The 15,748-nt window shown below is 56.7% G+C and overlaps 1 protein-coding gene across 6 annotated transcripts in view; it reads right to left on the bottom strand.

The window, feature by feature from the left end:
* The window catches only part of NECTIN1 (nectin cell adhesion molecule 1), a 95,903-nt gene extending 80,434 nt beyond the window's left edge, over positions 1 to 15,469 (bottom strand). For all 6 annotated transcript variants that reach the window (XM_053963326.1, XM_053963325.1, XM_053963328.1 and 3 more), the window contains exon 1: positions 14,884 to 15,469. In XM_053963326.1, coding sequence (XP_053819301.1) covers positions 14,884 to 14,965 — 82 coding nt within the window. In that variant the 5' untranslated portion in view covers positions 14,966 to 15,469. The remainder of the gene's footprint in view (positions 1 to 14,883) is intronic.
* Between the last annotated feature and the right edge of the window lie 279 nt (positions 15,470 to 15,748).

A 15,748-nucleotide genomic window follows, 5' to 3' on the forward strand; every position in this document is an offset into this window, starting at 1 on the left:
CACAAAAACATGTCTGTCTTTCTGTCAATCTGTCACTTCGCGTTCGCTTCGCTTTCGTCTGTCAAACATTAGCCCAGATCTCACTGTCAACAAGCAGATATTTATTTGTTGTTTCCTCTTTTGTTTGCTTTTTTTTCCAGGCCATTTCCACTTGAGATACACCCAGGCAGGCAGAGCCATACGCACACAAATAGCAGGGCACCATTTTCACTCCATTCCAGGCTTTTTTTACTGGAATGACTGGGAGTAACTCGCTCTGACAAGTGACTCCTGGCATTAAAACCAAGCTGCCAGGCTCCTCTTGGCCACACACCTGGGCAAGGTGAGGGGATCTGGGCTGGGCAGAGATGATCTTGAAGGTCCTTCCAACCCAAACCAGTCTGGGATTCTATGGGAATGGCTCCAGGGCTGGGGCAGAGGCAGAGCCTCCTGTCAGAGCATCCTCACTGCTTGTGGCTATGCCAGGGGGGCAGGAGAGCTCCCAGACCTCACCTGAAGAGATCCAGACCTCACCTGCACAGCCCCAACCCTCACCTGAAGAGATCCAGACCTCACCTGCACAGCCCCAACCCTCACCTGAAGAGATCCAGACCTCACCTGCACAGCCCCAACTCCCACCTGAAGAGATCCAGACCTCACCTGCACAGCCCCAACCCTCACCTGAAGAGATCCAGACCTCACCTGCACAGCCCCAACCCTCACCTGAAGAGATCCAGACCTCACCTGCACAGCCCCAACCCTCACCTGAAGAGATCCAGACCTCACCTGCACAGCCCCAACCCTCACCTGAAGAGATCCAGACCTCACCTGCTCATCCCCCACCCTCACCTGGCCACTGCCACACACCTGGATGGGACACCCAGCCTGGGGGAAGGGAAAGGCAGAGAGCAGGAGGAGCCTGGGGACAGCACAGCTCTAAGGGGGGGCCACAGGGAGGAGCCAGAAGGGTCCCCTCCCTCTCCCCTTCATTTCTGCCCAGGATCCAAAAAAAAAAGGGAATATTTTTCCTGCCTGGATTCTTTTTCCCGGCCCATCTCAAGCCACCCCGTTGCCATGGCGACGGGCCGAAGGAACAGATGGGCCTGGCAGGCAAATCCCCCTTCGAGGCGAATGCTCAGGGCCACACGCCTTGGGGACAGGGAGGTCACCGCCCCCTGGCACCCCTCCCCTCATCCTCCTTGGTGGCACCTCGGGGTGGCTTTGCTGGACGAAGGGACAAGGGTTCTCCCCTCCCAAGGGGCCTGAACTGTCTGAGATCCACCTGGCTGTGGGAAAATCCACATTTTCTCAGACATCTGGAGCATCTCCCTGGGTGCCTCCAGAAAGCCTCGCCCCTAAACCAGGGCATTGCACAACGGGACAGGCACAGGGGACAGAGTTCCCATCCCTGGAGGGAGTGGGCACAGGGCTCAGCTGTCCCAGACGGATTCATCCGACCAGACTGCCATGAGGACGGGGTGGGTGAAGATAAAACTCAGCCACTAATCTCCCTGTGGATTAACCATCCACACTGGGGCCGTGGTGTGGGGCTTTGGAGCAGGCAAACAACAGCTGAGCCCTCCTGGAGAGCCCAGAGCTCCTCTGGAATATCTGAGAGGAGCAGCCAGGCCTGTCCTGGGCACCCGGAGAGAAGAGGGTGTTCTTCCACCTCATCCTTCACCTCATCCCTCAGCTCGTCCTTCACCTCCTCTTTCCTCACCCTGCGTGCAGCCAGAACTGCAAACCTGATGCAGCTTGTTGTGCTCAGCCCCAGAACTGGTTTCCCCTTTTTTTTTGGGGCAGGGGGAAAACAGCAAGTGTGAAGCTACACTTCAAAGGCTCCACGGCTGTCTGGGCCTGCACAGGTGAAGGGCTCTCTGTGGGGAAACACGGGCTGAAGGCACCAAGAAACTCTGCTGCAAGGAAAGGAGAAATAAAAAGGAAATGGCTCTTCTTTAGGAACTTCAGCACAGGCCGTCCCAGCTGCTCCAGCCTGTTTTCTCCTGAAAAACCCAGAGCAACACTCACTCTCCAGAGCCAGTTTTGGAGCTGTTACCACCATCATCCCAACCTCCCTGCTCCACACAAACCCCTGTGGGTGGTGGGGGAGCTCTGCAGCCCTGTCCCCATTCCACAGGGGCCACACATGGGCTTTCCTTGCCCGTGGAGGAGACTCTGGGGTTGGGAAGCAGCGTTCCTCAGGGCTCAGAGGGGGCTGAGGAGGGGAAGCAGGGTGGGAGATGATGCTGCTGGGAGGCTGAACCCCTCCAGCCTTCCCTTCCCTGCCGGGCTGCTCCCTCCCCGCGGCCCTGGCACGCTCTCAGGGGTGCTGGGTGCTGGCCTGGGGGCCCAGCCCGGCCCAACCGGCTCCAGCCCACACCCGTGGGAAGCTCAGGAGCCCGTCCTGCCTCTCAGGCGTGGCCCTTGGCCCGCGGGCTCCCGCCCGGAGAGCGCTCGGCTGCCAGCTTGGGAAAGGAGAGAGGGAAGGGCAGCACCAGCGCCCCTTTTTGGGGCTTCTTCTCCTTCACAGGGGGGTTCCCTGATATTTTTTTTTTTTCTGCTGGTGTCTGGAATGCTTGCAAAGTTCTGATAATCCTTCACGTGCTTTATGACTTTATCCAAATTTCACTTTAATTTGTGTGTCCAAAGCTGCGGTATCAGTGGGAGACCCTCCTATTAAATCCATGCAGAAATTAGTTGGCTTCCTGGTACCATCAGCCTGTGTTACTGCCTGCCCCCCCGAGCCCACCTCTTCCCTTCCCTCTGCTCCCTTTCCCGGATCAAAGCTCCCCTCCCTGTATTGCAAACATTATTCAGCTCTGAGATAAGAAGCTCTCCAGCAGCACTTTATTAATCCCACAGGAGGCAGAAAAGAAGCAGAGTGAAAGGTTTAGTGTGGCCAGGACAGACTAATGTTCCACAAAACACCTTTGCAGAAGAGAGCCACGTCTTTTTTCCCAGAAAGTCTCCTTGGAAGCTTGGGTAATAATTAACAATTATCGAACTTTAAACCCTCCATCTCTCTCTCTCTCTCTGTCCTGACCAGGATTTTGTAATAACTCCCCCAGTCTGGAACAGTCCCAGCCCGGGGTGCTGGGGTGCACTGGGGCTGCAGGGTGAGGAGGAGGAGGATGCAGACAGACTCCGTGGGCAGGCAGGAGGCAGCTGCTGACTCTGCTGCTTCCCTGCTTCTCCACTGAGCTTGGAAGTGAACCTCCCTTCCTTCCTCCAATGAATCCTGCAGCTCCTTTGGCCACGGAATGAAGTGGCTCTTTGTGGCTCTTCCCAGGGAAGTTTCTCCCAGCCTTGGAATGCCAAAGACTCTTGCATATGGCTGAAATCATCATCACCCAGGAGAGAGACTCGGGAGCTTTTCTAGCACAGAGACACTTGTTTAAACCCATCTGCTGTCTGAGGCAGCCACACTCGGTGCCATGTGAGGCTCACACGGGGACAAACTGGGTGGCTCAGCGGGCCTGGGTTCCATCCCTACCTGGGGGAAGGACCAGGGCAGAGCTTTGGAAGTGCTTGCTCATGCAACAAAGGGTGCTCCTGTTATCTGCAGCCTACCACAGGGCAACTCAAGTGCCAGGAATCCTGCTCACAGCCGTGTAGGGAGCTTTTGGGAAAAGCAAAACTGGCTGCAGGTGCCTGGAGACTCCCACTGCTGTGTGGAGTCATGGTGGGACACCATGAGTGTCACCTGCTGTCGTGGTGGGACACCATGAGTGTCACCTGTCATGGCAGGACACCGTGAGTGTCACCTGCTGTCGTGGTGGGACACCATGAGTGTCACCTGCTGTCGTGGCAGAACACCATGAGTGTCACCTGCTGTCGTGGTGGGACACCATGAGTGTCACCTGTCATGGCAGGACACCGTGAGTGTCACCTGCTGTCGTGGTGGGACACCATGAGTGTCACCTGCTGTCGTGGCAGGACGTCCTTCCTGCCTCAGCACCCACGGCAGACCCAAGGACAGGGCAGGATGGGAACACCTGACAGTCATTCCTGGTGCATTGTCCAGCAAGGAGCCAGGCTGTGGGTGGGAAGGAGCAGGGAAGTGCTGAGGTGTCCAGCCCACACCTCTCACCCTCCTGCAACCCCTCTCCTGGAAAGCAGAAGTGACCTGAACACAAAACCAGCAGAGCAAGAAATCAAGAGGCCTTTGTATTCAAACAGGCAGGGAAGCCAGTGGGCCATGTTCACCCAATTCCATGATGTCAGCCCCAGAGCAGCCAGAAACTGAGCCCAGTGTTTGCACGGACAGAATATTTGTACGTGGGTCCATGCAAAAGCATTTCCTGCCTTCCAAACCTCCTGGGCAAGGAGCCGCCTGCTTCTGGCTGCCATGAGAAAATGACCAAATAAAGGAGAGTCACCTTTCCCTGTGCTCTGCAAATGTCTCCTGCCTGGATCGGGGAGGATCAGGTGTGCAAGGCACCCTGCAGACACGGGGCAATGTGAGCAGAGCAGAGAGGGACAGCTCCCAGCAGCTCCTGACAAGGAAAGGCACACAGAGGTGAAGTGAGCCGGCCAAGGATATTCCAGGGAGCTCGTGGCAAAGCCAGGAAACGCTGCCAGCCCTTCTGAGCTCAGCCTGCCTTTGCCATCACCTCCAGGCCATTCTTTCCCTGTAAGTAAAAGCTGATTCACGCCTGGTAGGAGTCGGTGTGAGGCAGCAGATATTCCCATTTCCAGCGAGGCGCTGTAAGGTACTCCACGGGCACGGCAGCATTTGAAATGTCAAGAATACAAAAGAATATATGTACTTAAGGAGAATGATCTGAGCCTTTTATTTCCAAAGTTAGTTTAGGGGCAGTGAAAGGTCTCAGATCAATACCTGCAAAACTGCAAATTGGAGTCCTCCCCTTTGCCACAGAGAAGGTACAGCTGAGACAGCATCTGCACAGACAGCCTGCCCACAGCCCTGCCAGCCTGCCTCAGCTCTGACCTTCAGGAGTTGCCTTCAAGTGGGAGAGGGAAACTCCCCCTTCCCTTGCAGCCCAGGGCTTTTTTTCCCTGGATGCTGATTTGTTTAACTTGGGTACATTCTGTCTAGGGAAGAACCTGAGTCTTGATAAACTCACTCCACGTGCACACCAAGGAGAAGCCTGCCTCATCCTGCAGCTACAGACAAACCCCAAGGGGGTTTTGCAGCACAGATTTTGAGGTAAATCCAGAAGAGAGCTTGAGTACCAGGCTGGCTGTGGCATTTTGGAAGGTGAAATGCAGTCACCTGCTCAAGTGCCCCACTACAAACAGGCTTTTCTTCCCCTCCCTGCCCCACAGCTGTCCCTGTGCTCAGCCCCAGGGACCCCTGGAATGGTTTTCCCCATCCAAAGTTGGGATCAATACAGCTGCCAGGCTCTGGCCACGCTACCCCTGCTAATTGGAATTGCAACAGGCAGACTGCAGCTTTCACTCCATCTCTCTGTCGCTTGTCATAATGTAATCAAAATCTCTCTCTCTCTTTATCACCGAGCGTGACAGGGGCAGAGGCAGCCACGAGACTACAGATTCCTTCAGATCTCACTGGGGCTGGGGAGCTTTGCCACAGGGCTGGGCAAAGAGCTGCCAGAACTCCAGCTTTTGGATGAGCAGGATAACGGGAGAGCCGGCCTGAACCCCCAAGGGAGGAAGGGATGGGGATGTGGGCAGGGGGTGCAGCCCCAGGTCAGTTGTGGAGGTGGGCAGAGCCCAGGAAGGAGCCTCCCTCCTCTTCCTCGCTGCCTCCTGCCATCCCAGGCTCCTGCCTCGCCTCAGCCACAGGTTCCCAGTGGCTGCCAGAGCCAGAAGTGAGCAGGGATCACTGGATAAGGCACGAGGCAGCCTGGCACGGGCACGGGGCACTGAGCAGCACTCGGAGCCAAAGCTCTGTGCTCACCCAGGAGCCCGTGCACGTCTCGCTCCCCCCTGCTCTGAGGGCTTGGCCAATTTACAGAGCCAGGGTGATCCATCCTGGGCAAACGGTGCAGCATCCGTGATTTGTTGGCCATTATCAAACAGCAGTAATGCAGGGCTGAATTGCCCAGAGGAGGGAGGGATCAGCAGCCTGGACGTAGCCAGCTCCCCTGAGAGTGGCCATAAACAAAACTTAAATAATTAAGAGTGCTTGGGTGGAGATGCAGCCTCTAAGTATTCTTAGGCTTGTGCAAATATAGGAAATAAATTCTTGGAAGGTGCCAGGCTGGATGGGGCAGAGGGAGACTCATTTTCCAGATCACTTGAGAGCAGCCATTATAAATCTCAGTGAAAGATGCACCTCCCCAGGCTGGCGATATTTTTAAACTCAGGGAGAGAGAGAGAGGGGAGGGGGGGGGGGAAGAGAAAAAACACATTTTAGTATTTACACCACAGGCGAAATGGGTATTTAAAAATCAGGGTACATTTTCCAAAGTCTGTTCCTGCCATGCCAACAAATAAAGAATTTTCTTTCTATAGTGTGCTAGCTGGCAATATTAGCCCCAGAGAATTCACTGCTACCACCATCATTCTGTTGTGAGCTGAGAAATCAAACTCCCAGAAGGACTGGGGGAGTCAGGGGATAAAGGTTCTTTCACTGGCAAATTGCTACTCCAGCTCCAAAGTGAATCAGCAGCAAATGCGAATCCTTGGAATCCTGAGGGGTGACTGCTGCCCTGTCCCTGCTTGCTCGGTGTCTGGGATGATGTCCCAGGGGAGTGTCCCAGCCCTGGTGAGGCCCCCTGAGCTCTGGAGCTGGGGATCCATGGATCAGCAAGGGCAGGATCGCCAGGCCAGTTTTCCTTCCTGATCCTTCGTCGTGCTCCAGTTGGTCAGTGCTGGACTGGGCACTTGTGAACTGGTTTTTGGGTGGACATCCAGGAAATCTTGTCAAGAGTGACTGATCACGGGTTGAATGAGGCTGCAGGTGACAGGATGTGAGAGTTTGCAGCCTGGCTCTCCCAGAGAGCCCCAGATAAGAACTGCCAGGGCACTGCCTCTCCCTGCAACCACTGCAGCCTTCCTTTTCCTCAGTCCTGCTCCTCAGGCACAGAGAAAATTCCCCCTTTTACGAGCTCTGCTCTGTTCAAGCCTTTCTCCCTCCCCAGGACTGCTGCCATCCCCCAAAGGATCCCATCCAGCTCCTATCAAAGGGATACACGAGCACACCCATCACGCATCACAGCATCCAGCAAATCCCCAGGGAAGCCTCCTGGAAAGATCAGAGCACTGCAACCACTCCCTGTGAGAGGAGATCCCCACAAGGCCTCCCCCACTTCCCCTGGGTTCTCATTGAATCTGAGCTCGAGGTAAATTTGCCAAAGCTCAGCCCCATCACTGGGAAAAGTCTCTCCATAAAACACACACACGGAGAGCTCCTGGCCTCTCAGACAGCACCCAGATTTTGGGGGGGCTGAACTGGAGTAAAGAGATCCACGCCTGCCCTTTCCCCTCAGCACCTTGCACACGAAAATAACCTCACCATTCCCAAGAAAAATATCCAGCACTCCATCGAGCCTAGCAGAGCCAAGAGGGGTCCTGTATCCAATGGAAACTGGCAGCTGATATGAATTACAGCATGGCAGGGATGCTGCTATGCAACACATCCCTGATCCTCAGCGGCCGTAAATGGGCACAGCCCCGGTTCTGCCCCGTGCCCAGAGATGTCCCTTCCTCCAGCACGGTCCCCAGACACTCTGTTGGTGCAGCTGACCAGGGAAGAGCCCAAAGAGGCCCAGGAATGAGCAGCTTGTGCAGTGGTGCACCACCAAATCTGCTGCTGCCTCCTGTTCCAGCCCTTAGAAAACAACATCGCCTTGGCTAAGTGGGGAGACAGGCATGAAAGAAAAAGGAAATACAACTCCTCCAGAATGGGGGAGATCTTCTTGTGTGTTCCTAAACTGATCTGGATTATCCATCCTTAACATTTCCTCTAGTTTTGGCACCCCCATGTTAGGAAGGCCATCAGAACTGGTGGGAACAAGACTCTGGGCTTGCCTCCAAGGGGTTTCTGCTGATTGTGTAGCCCAAGAAAAGTCAGGGTAAAGCCCCCTGGATGCCTCTTCCTAAGAAAAATGTAGCCAGAGCTTGATGCCGGTAATTCTCCAGTGCAAAGTGTCCTCCTGACTGCAGGCTTTGTAGGGTGTTATTTCTAGGAGAGGTTTCAAGGCAAGGGAAACCTCCATCAGGGCCGTGGGTTTGGGTGAGGGCTGAGTTATGACTCCACAGAAGTGATAACTCGGGGCTGGTGACTCAGAACTGATAACTGGCACCAGGCTCGAGCTGAGCAGGCTCACGCTGGGCTGCTCAAGGGCAGGGCAGGGCTCATCCCTCCCTTGCTGCTCTCTCCTGCCCTGAGTGCCACAGTTCCTCACAGGGCAGCAAAACCACCCCATGTCAAGCTGCTCTGCACAGAAACCGGGAACAGAAAGTGACAGAAACTCTGACCTCTCTCCCCCGCTACTTCTCCTATTAAACTCTCCCTGGGTCTGTGACTTCTGCCCATCAGGGATCATTTGTAACCCTTGGCTCTGCCAGGGCACTCAGCACAACAAGCTCTAATTACAGCCCTCTGCTCTCGAGTCACACCAAACTCTTGTACCCATCAGCATCAGACCCTGAGCCCACAGCCAGAACTCTGCCCCCAAACTGTGCCCTTGGGCTGTGAAAATGGCCAGTGGAAAGCTGCTCCAGCAGCATTTCCCTTGGTCCAGAGGGTGTCCTGCCAGGGAATAAGAAATGAAGCCTGGTTTTGCCACATGTGAGAACCTCAGAGCAGAGAGCAGACACTCTTGGGACAATCCTTAGGTGGAATCCCTGGACCCACAGGACACAGCTAGAGGCCCTGCACTGCAGCAGCCTCACTGCCTGGAGCCACACACGGAGCACAAGGCTGCCTCTGCTCTCAGGTGGCCACACAGCGCTCCAGTCCAGCCCCCTGGGTCCCTCACAGACAGCCCTCCGTGCTGGAATGGCTCTGGGAAGGCTGGAAAGGCTAACAGGACCCTCTGTCACTCCTGGCCGTGCCTCCTGATGCCCCTCTGGAATGACTCTGGGAAGGCTGGAAAGGCTAACAGGACCCTCTGTCACTCCTGGCCGTGCCTCCTGGTGCCCCTCTCCAGCACAGGGGGAGGGAGGGATGGATCTTCCACAAGAGAAGCAAAACAGCCTCAAAAGCAGCCTGATTGCAGGTAGGGAGAGAACTGCTGGGAAGAGAGGTGGAGGCTGAGTCCTCTTGCCTAAGCAGGCTTGGGAGAACCTGCTGTCTCTCAGCCAGGTGGTCCATCTGGTGCCTGCCGCTGCTCCAAGGCAGGGATGTGATTTGCAGGTCCTGGACCACATCTGGAGCATCCCTGCATGGTCGGGAGCAGATGGAAGCACTTTGCTGTTTCCTGCAGCTAGAAAGGCAAATAGGCTGGGATGGAGGACAGAAAACCCCTTCATTGTGCTTTAACTCCCAGGAAGGAGAATCACACTGATCCTGCCTCTCCTAGGCTCTTCTCCCTGCACACCTGGAGGCTGAAGTGCTGTCCAGCAGTCCCCAGCTGGTCTGGCTCAGGGCCAGGGAGGGCAGGCCTGCAGCAGAGCGAGGCAGAGAGAGGAGAGTTGGGTGGATAATGCTTAGAAATGCTTCCATCTTGCATCACACCCAATAATGTCAAGGCAGGATTATAAACCTCCTGCAGGGACTGCTTTGTGGTGGGGGAATGGAGAAGAGATGGTTCATCAGGTTGGGTCAGTTCCTCCCACCCATCCCCAGCACCCCACAAAGCTGCTGACATGACAGGAGACCGCTGGCCAGCCCTCTGTGCCTCCCTAAGCTGGGCCCTCCTGTCCCTCTGAGCTGGGGACAGCGAGGGACAGGAGCTGTCTCCCCTTCTCGTGGCCAGGAGCTGCCCTGGGACTGCCAGTCTGTGGGGAGGGCTGCAATCAGTGCCCAGACGGGGACAAACACTCAGTGGGCAGCAGGAGTTGGGCTCCACACGTGTCCCCAAGGAGGCTGGGACACAGCACAGGGCACAGAAAGCAACACGTGCTGCAAAGGGCAGCGAATTTCACTTCCCATTTCTCCATGTGACAAAGAAGGGACGTTAAACCCAGCGAGGAGACAGAGGGGAAACTCTCCTTCCTCTCTCCCACTTTGGCATTTGAGCAGATTTTCTTCTGCTCCAGAGCCAAGGGCTTCCCCTTGAAAACCCTGGGTGTGTGCTGGGATGTGCCTCGATCCAGCCTGGGCTAATCCTGCACTGGGAGAAGCCAGGCAAAACGTGCACCTGGGAGAAATGTCCAGTGTCACGAGACCTCTCATTCCTTAGTTAAACAAACCTTCACCCAAAACGCTGCTGTGGGTTCAGAGCTGGGAAATGTCCGTGCTGGGATGGCTGAGCTCTGGTAATTAACACAAAGAGGTGTCTCCAGTGCAAACTGGGTCCCTGCTCCAGTGGCTGGCGGCACCAGCTCACCCTTCAGCAGAGCTGCCCTGATTTAATCTGACATTATTTGAAAAAGCAAGATCTCCAGGGGCTGTGAGATTGGAGTACCTTTCTTTGTCCCTCCCTCATTTGCTTCTGCATTTTTGCACTGATAAGCCTGGCTGGCCTGTGAAAGGGACTGAGCAAGAGCCATCAGCACCTTGGGCAAGGATGTTGCAAGATTCAAACTCTTTCTGGGCAGCCCAGAGGACCGTGGCCATCCTCCTGAGCACTGGCCAACTCACCCCTGCCGCTCTCACACACAGCCCAACTCCAGCTCTTCCCAAAATTTTTGGCTTGGAGCAAACCAGTCTGGTGGAAGGTGTCCCTGCCCAAGGCGGGGGCTTGGAAGGAGATGATCTTTAAGGTGCCTTCCAATCCAAATCATTGTGGATTCTGTGATTAAAACCCCTTTTCCCTGCAGTGCTTGCCCCATCCCTGTCTGCTGGCAGTGCTGTGTAACTCCCCGGGGCGCTGGAGGTGGGAAGAGGTGGGAAAAGGCCACTTGATGCTGTCCCCCCAGGCTGTCCCCAACCCGAGTGGCACTAGCGGAGGGCACGAGGTGCCAGTGGCAGCCAGGCCTGGGAAGCAGGTCATGGACAACCGGCTCTTCTGGTTCCTTCCATGATTCAGCCGAGGTGTGAGCCCTGCTCAAAGGAGCCCTGTGGTGCCTCCCCTTAAGCTTGGCTTTTGTGGCTGGTCCAGCTGCAGGGGTGATGCAAGGAGAGATGTGCCAGGCCCTGCCAGCATCTCCTCGGCCGCCAGCTCATCCCAAGCGCTGGATGTGCTGCTGGATGTGCCCCTGGAATCTCCCTGGATGGGACTGGGCTGGAGCTCCTGCCTGACGACCGCTGCTGGCTCAGGGAGCAAACAGCGTCTCTGCCACGGGGCAGACACCCCCTGCTCGTGGGCTGAGCTGCCTCTCCCCCAGCCTGGCGCCTCGCCCACGCTGACACACTCAGCAGCTCCTCCATTCACGCCAGGGTAAAACCCGACCGGTCGGTTTAAGTGAGGTTTAAAGAGAGAAAAATCAGCCAAAGACACGCTTTTGCTTCCTGAAATAGCCTGATGCTGCTCTTTGTGAGTTTTGGGAGGAGGCAGGTGGCGGGGGAAGAAAAAAATAACAACCAAGAACTCAACCCAAAGGCTGAAGGAGACTCTGGCAACTTTTTTTTGCATTTTGGAAGCTACTTTGGGATATTAAAGCAGCTCTAGAAAGTACAAGATGGAGCAGATCCTGCAGTGACACGCTTTGGCTCTTCCCAGCACTCCACAGAGCCGTTGTACCTCCCCAAAATGAACCCTCCCTCCAGCTGCAGCCAAGTTTGACCTCAGCCCTGCAGGTCACCACGGCTCACTCAATGCTCCTTTCAAGCGCCGTGATGGAAAAACCCCGTGTCAAAGCAGCTCCAGCCACCTCTGCGCCTCTCCCCTGTGGAGCATCTCAAAGCACTTCGCAAAGTGTTCCCAGGCCCCTCTGGGAGATCAGGGGGTAGCCCAGCAATAGCAGAGAGGAATTTGTCTGCAGCCAGCGTTTGGGAGCAGAGGCCCAGATGTGCAGAGGCAGGACCAGGCACAGATGATGCCTCTGCTCTGTGTGGCTGCATCTCAAGCTGCAGGAGCTCCACGGTGGGGATAAACAGACAGATTGTTAAGGCTCGTAAAGCATAAATTTAACTGCAAGTGTTCTTAACCTCTGCAGATCAGCTGCCTGGGATATCTCCTCTCCTTCCCCCACGGCTTTCTGTAACCCCTGTTGATATCAATGTTTGAATGGAGCGTGAGTTGATACCTGGTTCCAAGTGGATGGGCATAGAAGGCTGCAGGAACCATGAATTGAATCCGTTCTAGACGATTGAACTGCTCACATTAAAGATAATTTGTAAAGCAGATTTTTATACGAGACTCCTTACAGCTTTTACAGTGGCGGAACTTTTATTTCCTTATCAGAGCAAAGAAAAAAAGCTAACATTATCTGAAGGGGGAGGTGGATGGGAATAGAATGAAATGGCATTGATCAGCTGGACATGAAAGGTTTTCCAGAGAGCAGGCACTGCTCTGATTCTTCTCAAGTGTTGGGTACGAAACCACATTTTCCAACAAGTCCACAGCTACTAATTCACTTGTAGTAGAGGATCCTGAGTTTCCTCTCCTCGTTAAGCAAGCTGGTCTGTATTCAAAGCTTAAATACAGCTTTATATATGTTTATATATATGATTTTGGCACAATACATTGTGAGCTCGAGGAACTACGTGCCTCAGGAAGGCATCCAGACCTGGGGTCTGGTAAAGACTCTGCTTTGTGCAGCGCTGTGCTGGTCCTTCCCTGCAGCTCTGGGTCCATCCACAGCACCCAAACGAAATAAATGAATGAATGAATATTTAATATCCAGGATCAGACATTCCTGCAGCTGTGGTGCACCCACCACTAAACTGGTCGGGCCGAGAGTCTCGCCCACACAGGCTGCAGGGCACCAGTGTTCACGGCCAGGGTTTGGAGAGGATCATCCTCCTGGAACACTGCGGAGCTGGCTGTACCCCGGGCTTGGCAAGGCACCACGAGATGCACCACTGGCTTATCCTGGCAGAGCTGTCAGCGGGACAGTGCAAGACAGACTGCCACGCTACTGCAGAGGCAGGAGACGAGCCCGCCTGACTGCTGGCAGCACAGCCCTGAGAACAGCCAAAAATAGGAGAAGTGCAGGGGAAAAAGTCTCTCTTGGCAGGACAAGGTGAGATGCCAGGCTGTGTCAGGGTCACTGCGTGTCTCCTTGGTGAAAGCAATTCCCAGGGGAGCACAAAGTCCTTTTGGTTTAGCCAGCACAGTCACCACAGCACTGCTGCCCCGCCAGTGCCTTTGCCCGGGGCTGTGGGGAGGGGTTCCTGCACGGGGCTGCCGGGTGGGAGGATGAGGAGGGAAGGCCAGGTGAAGAACGGCATGGAAAGTTCTGAGACTCCTTGTGAGGAGCCAGAGCTCAGCCAGGCACCTGCCTGCAAGCACAGAGGAGTGCAGGGAGCCCGAGGCTGTCCCTTCCGTCACCTCTTTTTGCAATGCACAGCAGATCCCTTTGTCCTGGGAATACCGAGGTGCACCCAGCCCTGCTTTCTCACCGCCCTGTTAACCTTTTCCCTCTCACAGCCTCCCTGGTTTCTGGATCACCACCCCCTCCCATTCCATCTCTGTCCTCATCCATTTTAACCAGACCATCCAGTCGCTGTGATCTGTTGATCTCCCGTGTCCTGATGTTATCACATCCCCGTTTTTGCCAGGGCCGGGGAACTCTGGGCCCTGGCATTTGCTCTGACGGCCCAGACCTCGCTCACTGCGGCCACATCGCAGAGTCCCAGCCCAGCCAGCCTGGCCGCTCCTCCGGGACGCTGCCCCAGCGCCAATATCGGAGAAGCGAGCGCAATTCCACCCTGCCTTCACCGCGACTTCTCTCCAGCCGCGGATCCCAGCGCTGCTGCAGGCACAGGCTGGATCCGCTCCTGTGCCCGCTGCCAGCGCTCCAGCCCCAGCCACCCGCAGCCGAGCCCCAAAAATGCAAAACACCGGCTCTGTTTGCATCTCTCAGTTCATTCACAAGCTGTAAACGCAGACTGCCGATCCCCTTTCCATGGCTCCCACTCCCGGAAAGCCCTCCAGGACGGCATTAACCCGTTCTGCACTGGAGCAGAATAAATGAGTCCCCGCAGGGCACTCGCCAAAGTGGGTCACTCGCCCGCTTCCCAGCGCTGTGCTGAGCCCGGGGCAGGTCCTAGCCCAGGGAAGGGACACACGGACTGCTCTGCCACCGCCCGGGTGGCTCCAGCGAGCTGGGGAGCAGTCGATGCGCATCTTTGCCCATCTCCTCCGTCCCAGAGATGGATCAGAACGCAAGGGATGGATCGGAACCAAAGGGATGAACAAGATGCCATCAGGCAGCCAAGCCGAAAGGCAGCGAAAGGAAGCGCTGAAAGCTGGGAGCGGTCCAGTCCCTCCGCAAAAGAGCCCGTGGGAAGTGTGTGCGGAGGGGAGCGGGGATTTTGGGGATGCTGGAGAGCCGAAACCCTCCCTCTCTCCTCCCGAAACATCTGCGCTCCGTGCCCAGCCTCGTGGCTGCCTTTCCGGGGAAGCCTGGCTGCTGCGCCTCGCTAGACGCTGCTCGATCCAAAAAGCAAACAAACGGCCTCGGCTCGCAGGGCTCCGGAGCCCGCTGCCTGCAGCTGCTTCCAAAACAAACGAGCGTGTTGTTCCGAGCCGAGCCGGCGCTGAAACCGGCCCCGGCTCTCTCCCACCCTCGCACGGATGCTCCCACACCTGCTCCAGACCCGGGCGCGCACCCCAAAACGCCGAGCCCACACTTCCCCGCCGCTCCGCAGCACTCCCCGCACCCCCTTTCCCCCACGGGCACCCCGCAATCCCCCGCCGGGGCTGCCTCCAGCCCCGCAGCGCCCCGGCGGAGCTCAGCGCCCTCCGGGGACCGGCTCACCTGGTAGGAGCGCGGCTGCCAGGATGCAAACTCCGATAGTCCACCACGATGCACGGCAACTTGTCTGCAGCCGTGAAGCCATGAGAGTTCCTTAAGAGCGATGGGCAGGGGTCGGTCTGGCAGCGCCGCGGGGCCCCCCACCCTCCCAGCCCCGGTGATGCTCAGGTCTGCTTGAAAAAAAAAAAATTCAAAAAAAAAAAAAAAAAAAAAGAAGATCGTGGATGGGTGAGGACAAAGAGGCGGCGGGAGGGCGGGAGGGCTCCGGGGGGAGCTCTGCACATCCGCGGGGCCCCTCTGGGCGGGCGCGGGGCGCTCCGGCCGCGGGGCAGCGCGGGCTCTTCCTTCCGCAGAGCCCGGGCGAGTGACGAGGGAAAGGGGGGTGGAAAATGCGATTTAAAAAAATAAATAAATAAAAAAAGAGAGGAAAAAAAAAAAATTCACCCAAAAGAAACCCCAGGCAAAAAAGAAAGAGGGGAGGCAAAACAAATAAAGAGCAGCGAGGCTGAGCCCTCCGCGGGTTGCGGCGGTGCCGTGGCTCCGGCGGCGGGGCTCGGCAGCCCCCGCCCGCTGCCCGCCCTGCGCTGGGGCCCCGGCGGCGCTCAGGCGGTGCCGGTGCGGGGCCGGGCGCGGCGCTCCATGGCCGGGCGGGGGGCGCGGGGCCGGGCCGGCCGCGGGGCGGGGGTGCCCGGGTGCGGTGCCCGGGTGCGGTGCCCGGTGCGGGGCTCGGCGGCCGCGCTCGCACTCACGCACACACTCGCGGGCGGGGCCTGCCCCGTGATGTCAGCGCTCGGCGGAAGGAGGGCGCAGCGTTAACCCTTCGCCCGGCGGCTCCCGGGGATGCGCGGCGAGGGCGGGACGGGTGGCC

The sequence above is a fragment of the Vidua chalybeata genome, chromosome 23 (assembly GCF_026979565.1).
Source record: "Vidua chalybeata isolate OUT-0048 chromosome 23, bVidCha1 merged haplotype, whole genome shotgun sequence".
In the NCBI taxonomy this organism is placed as follows: Eukaryota; Metazoa; Chordata; class Aves; order Passeriformes; family Viduidae; genus Vidua; species Vidua chalybeata.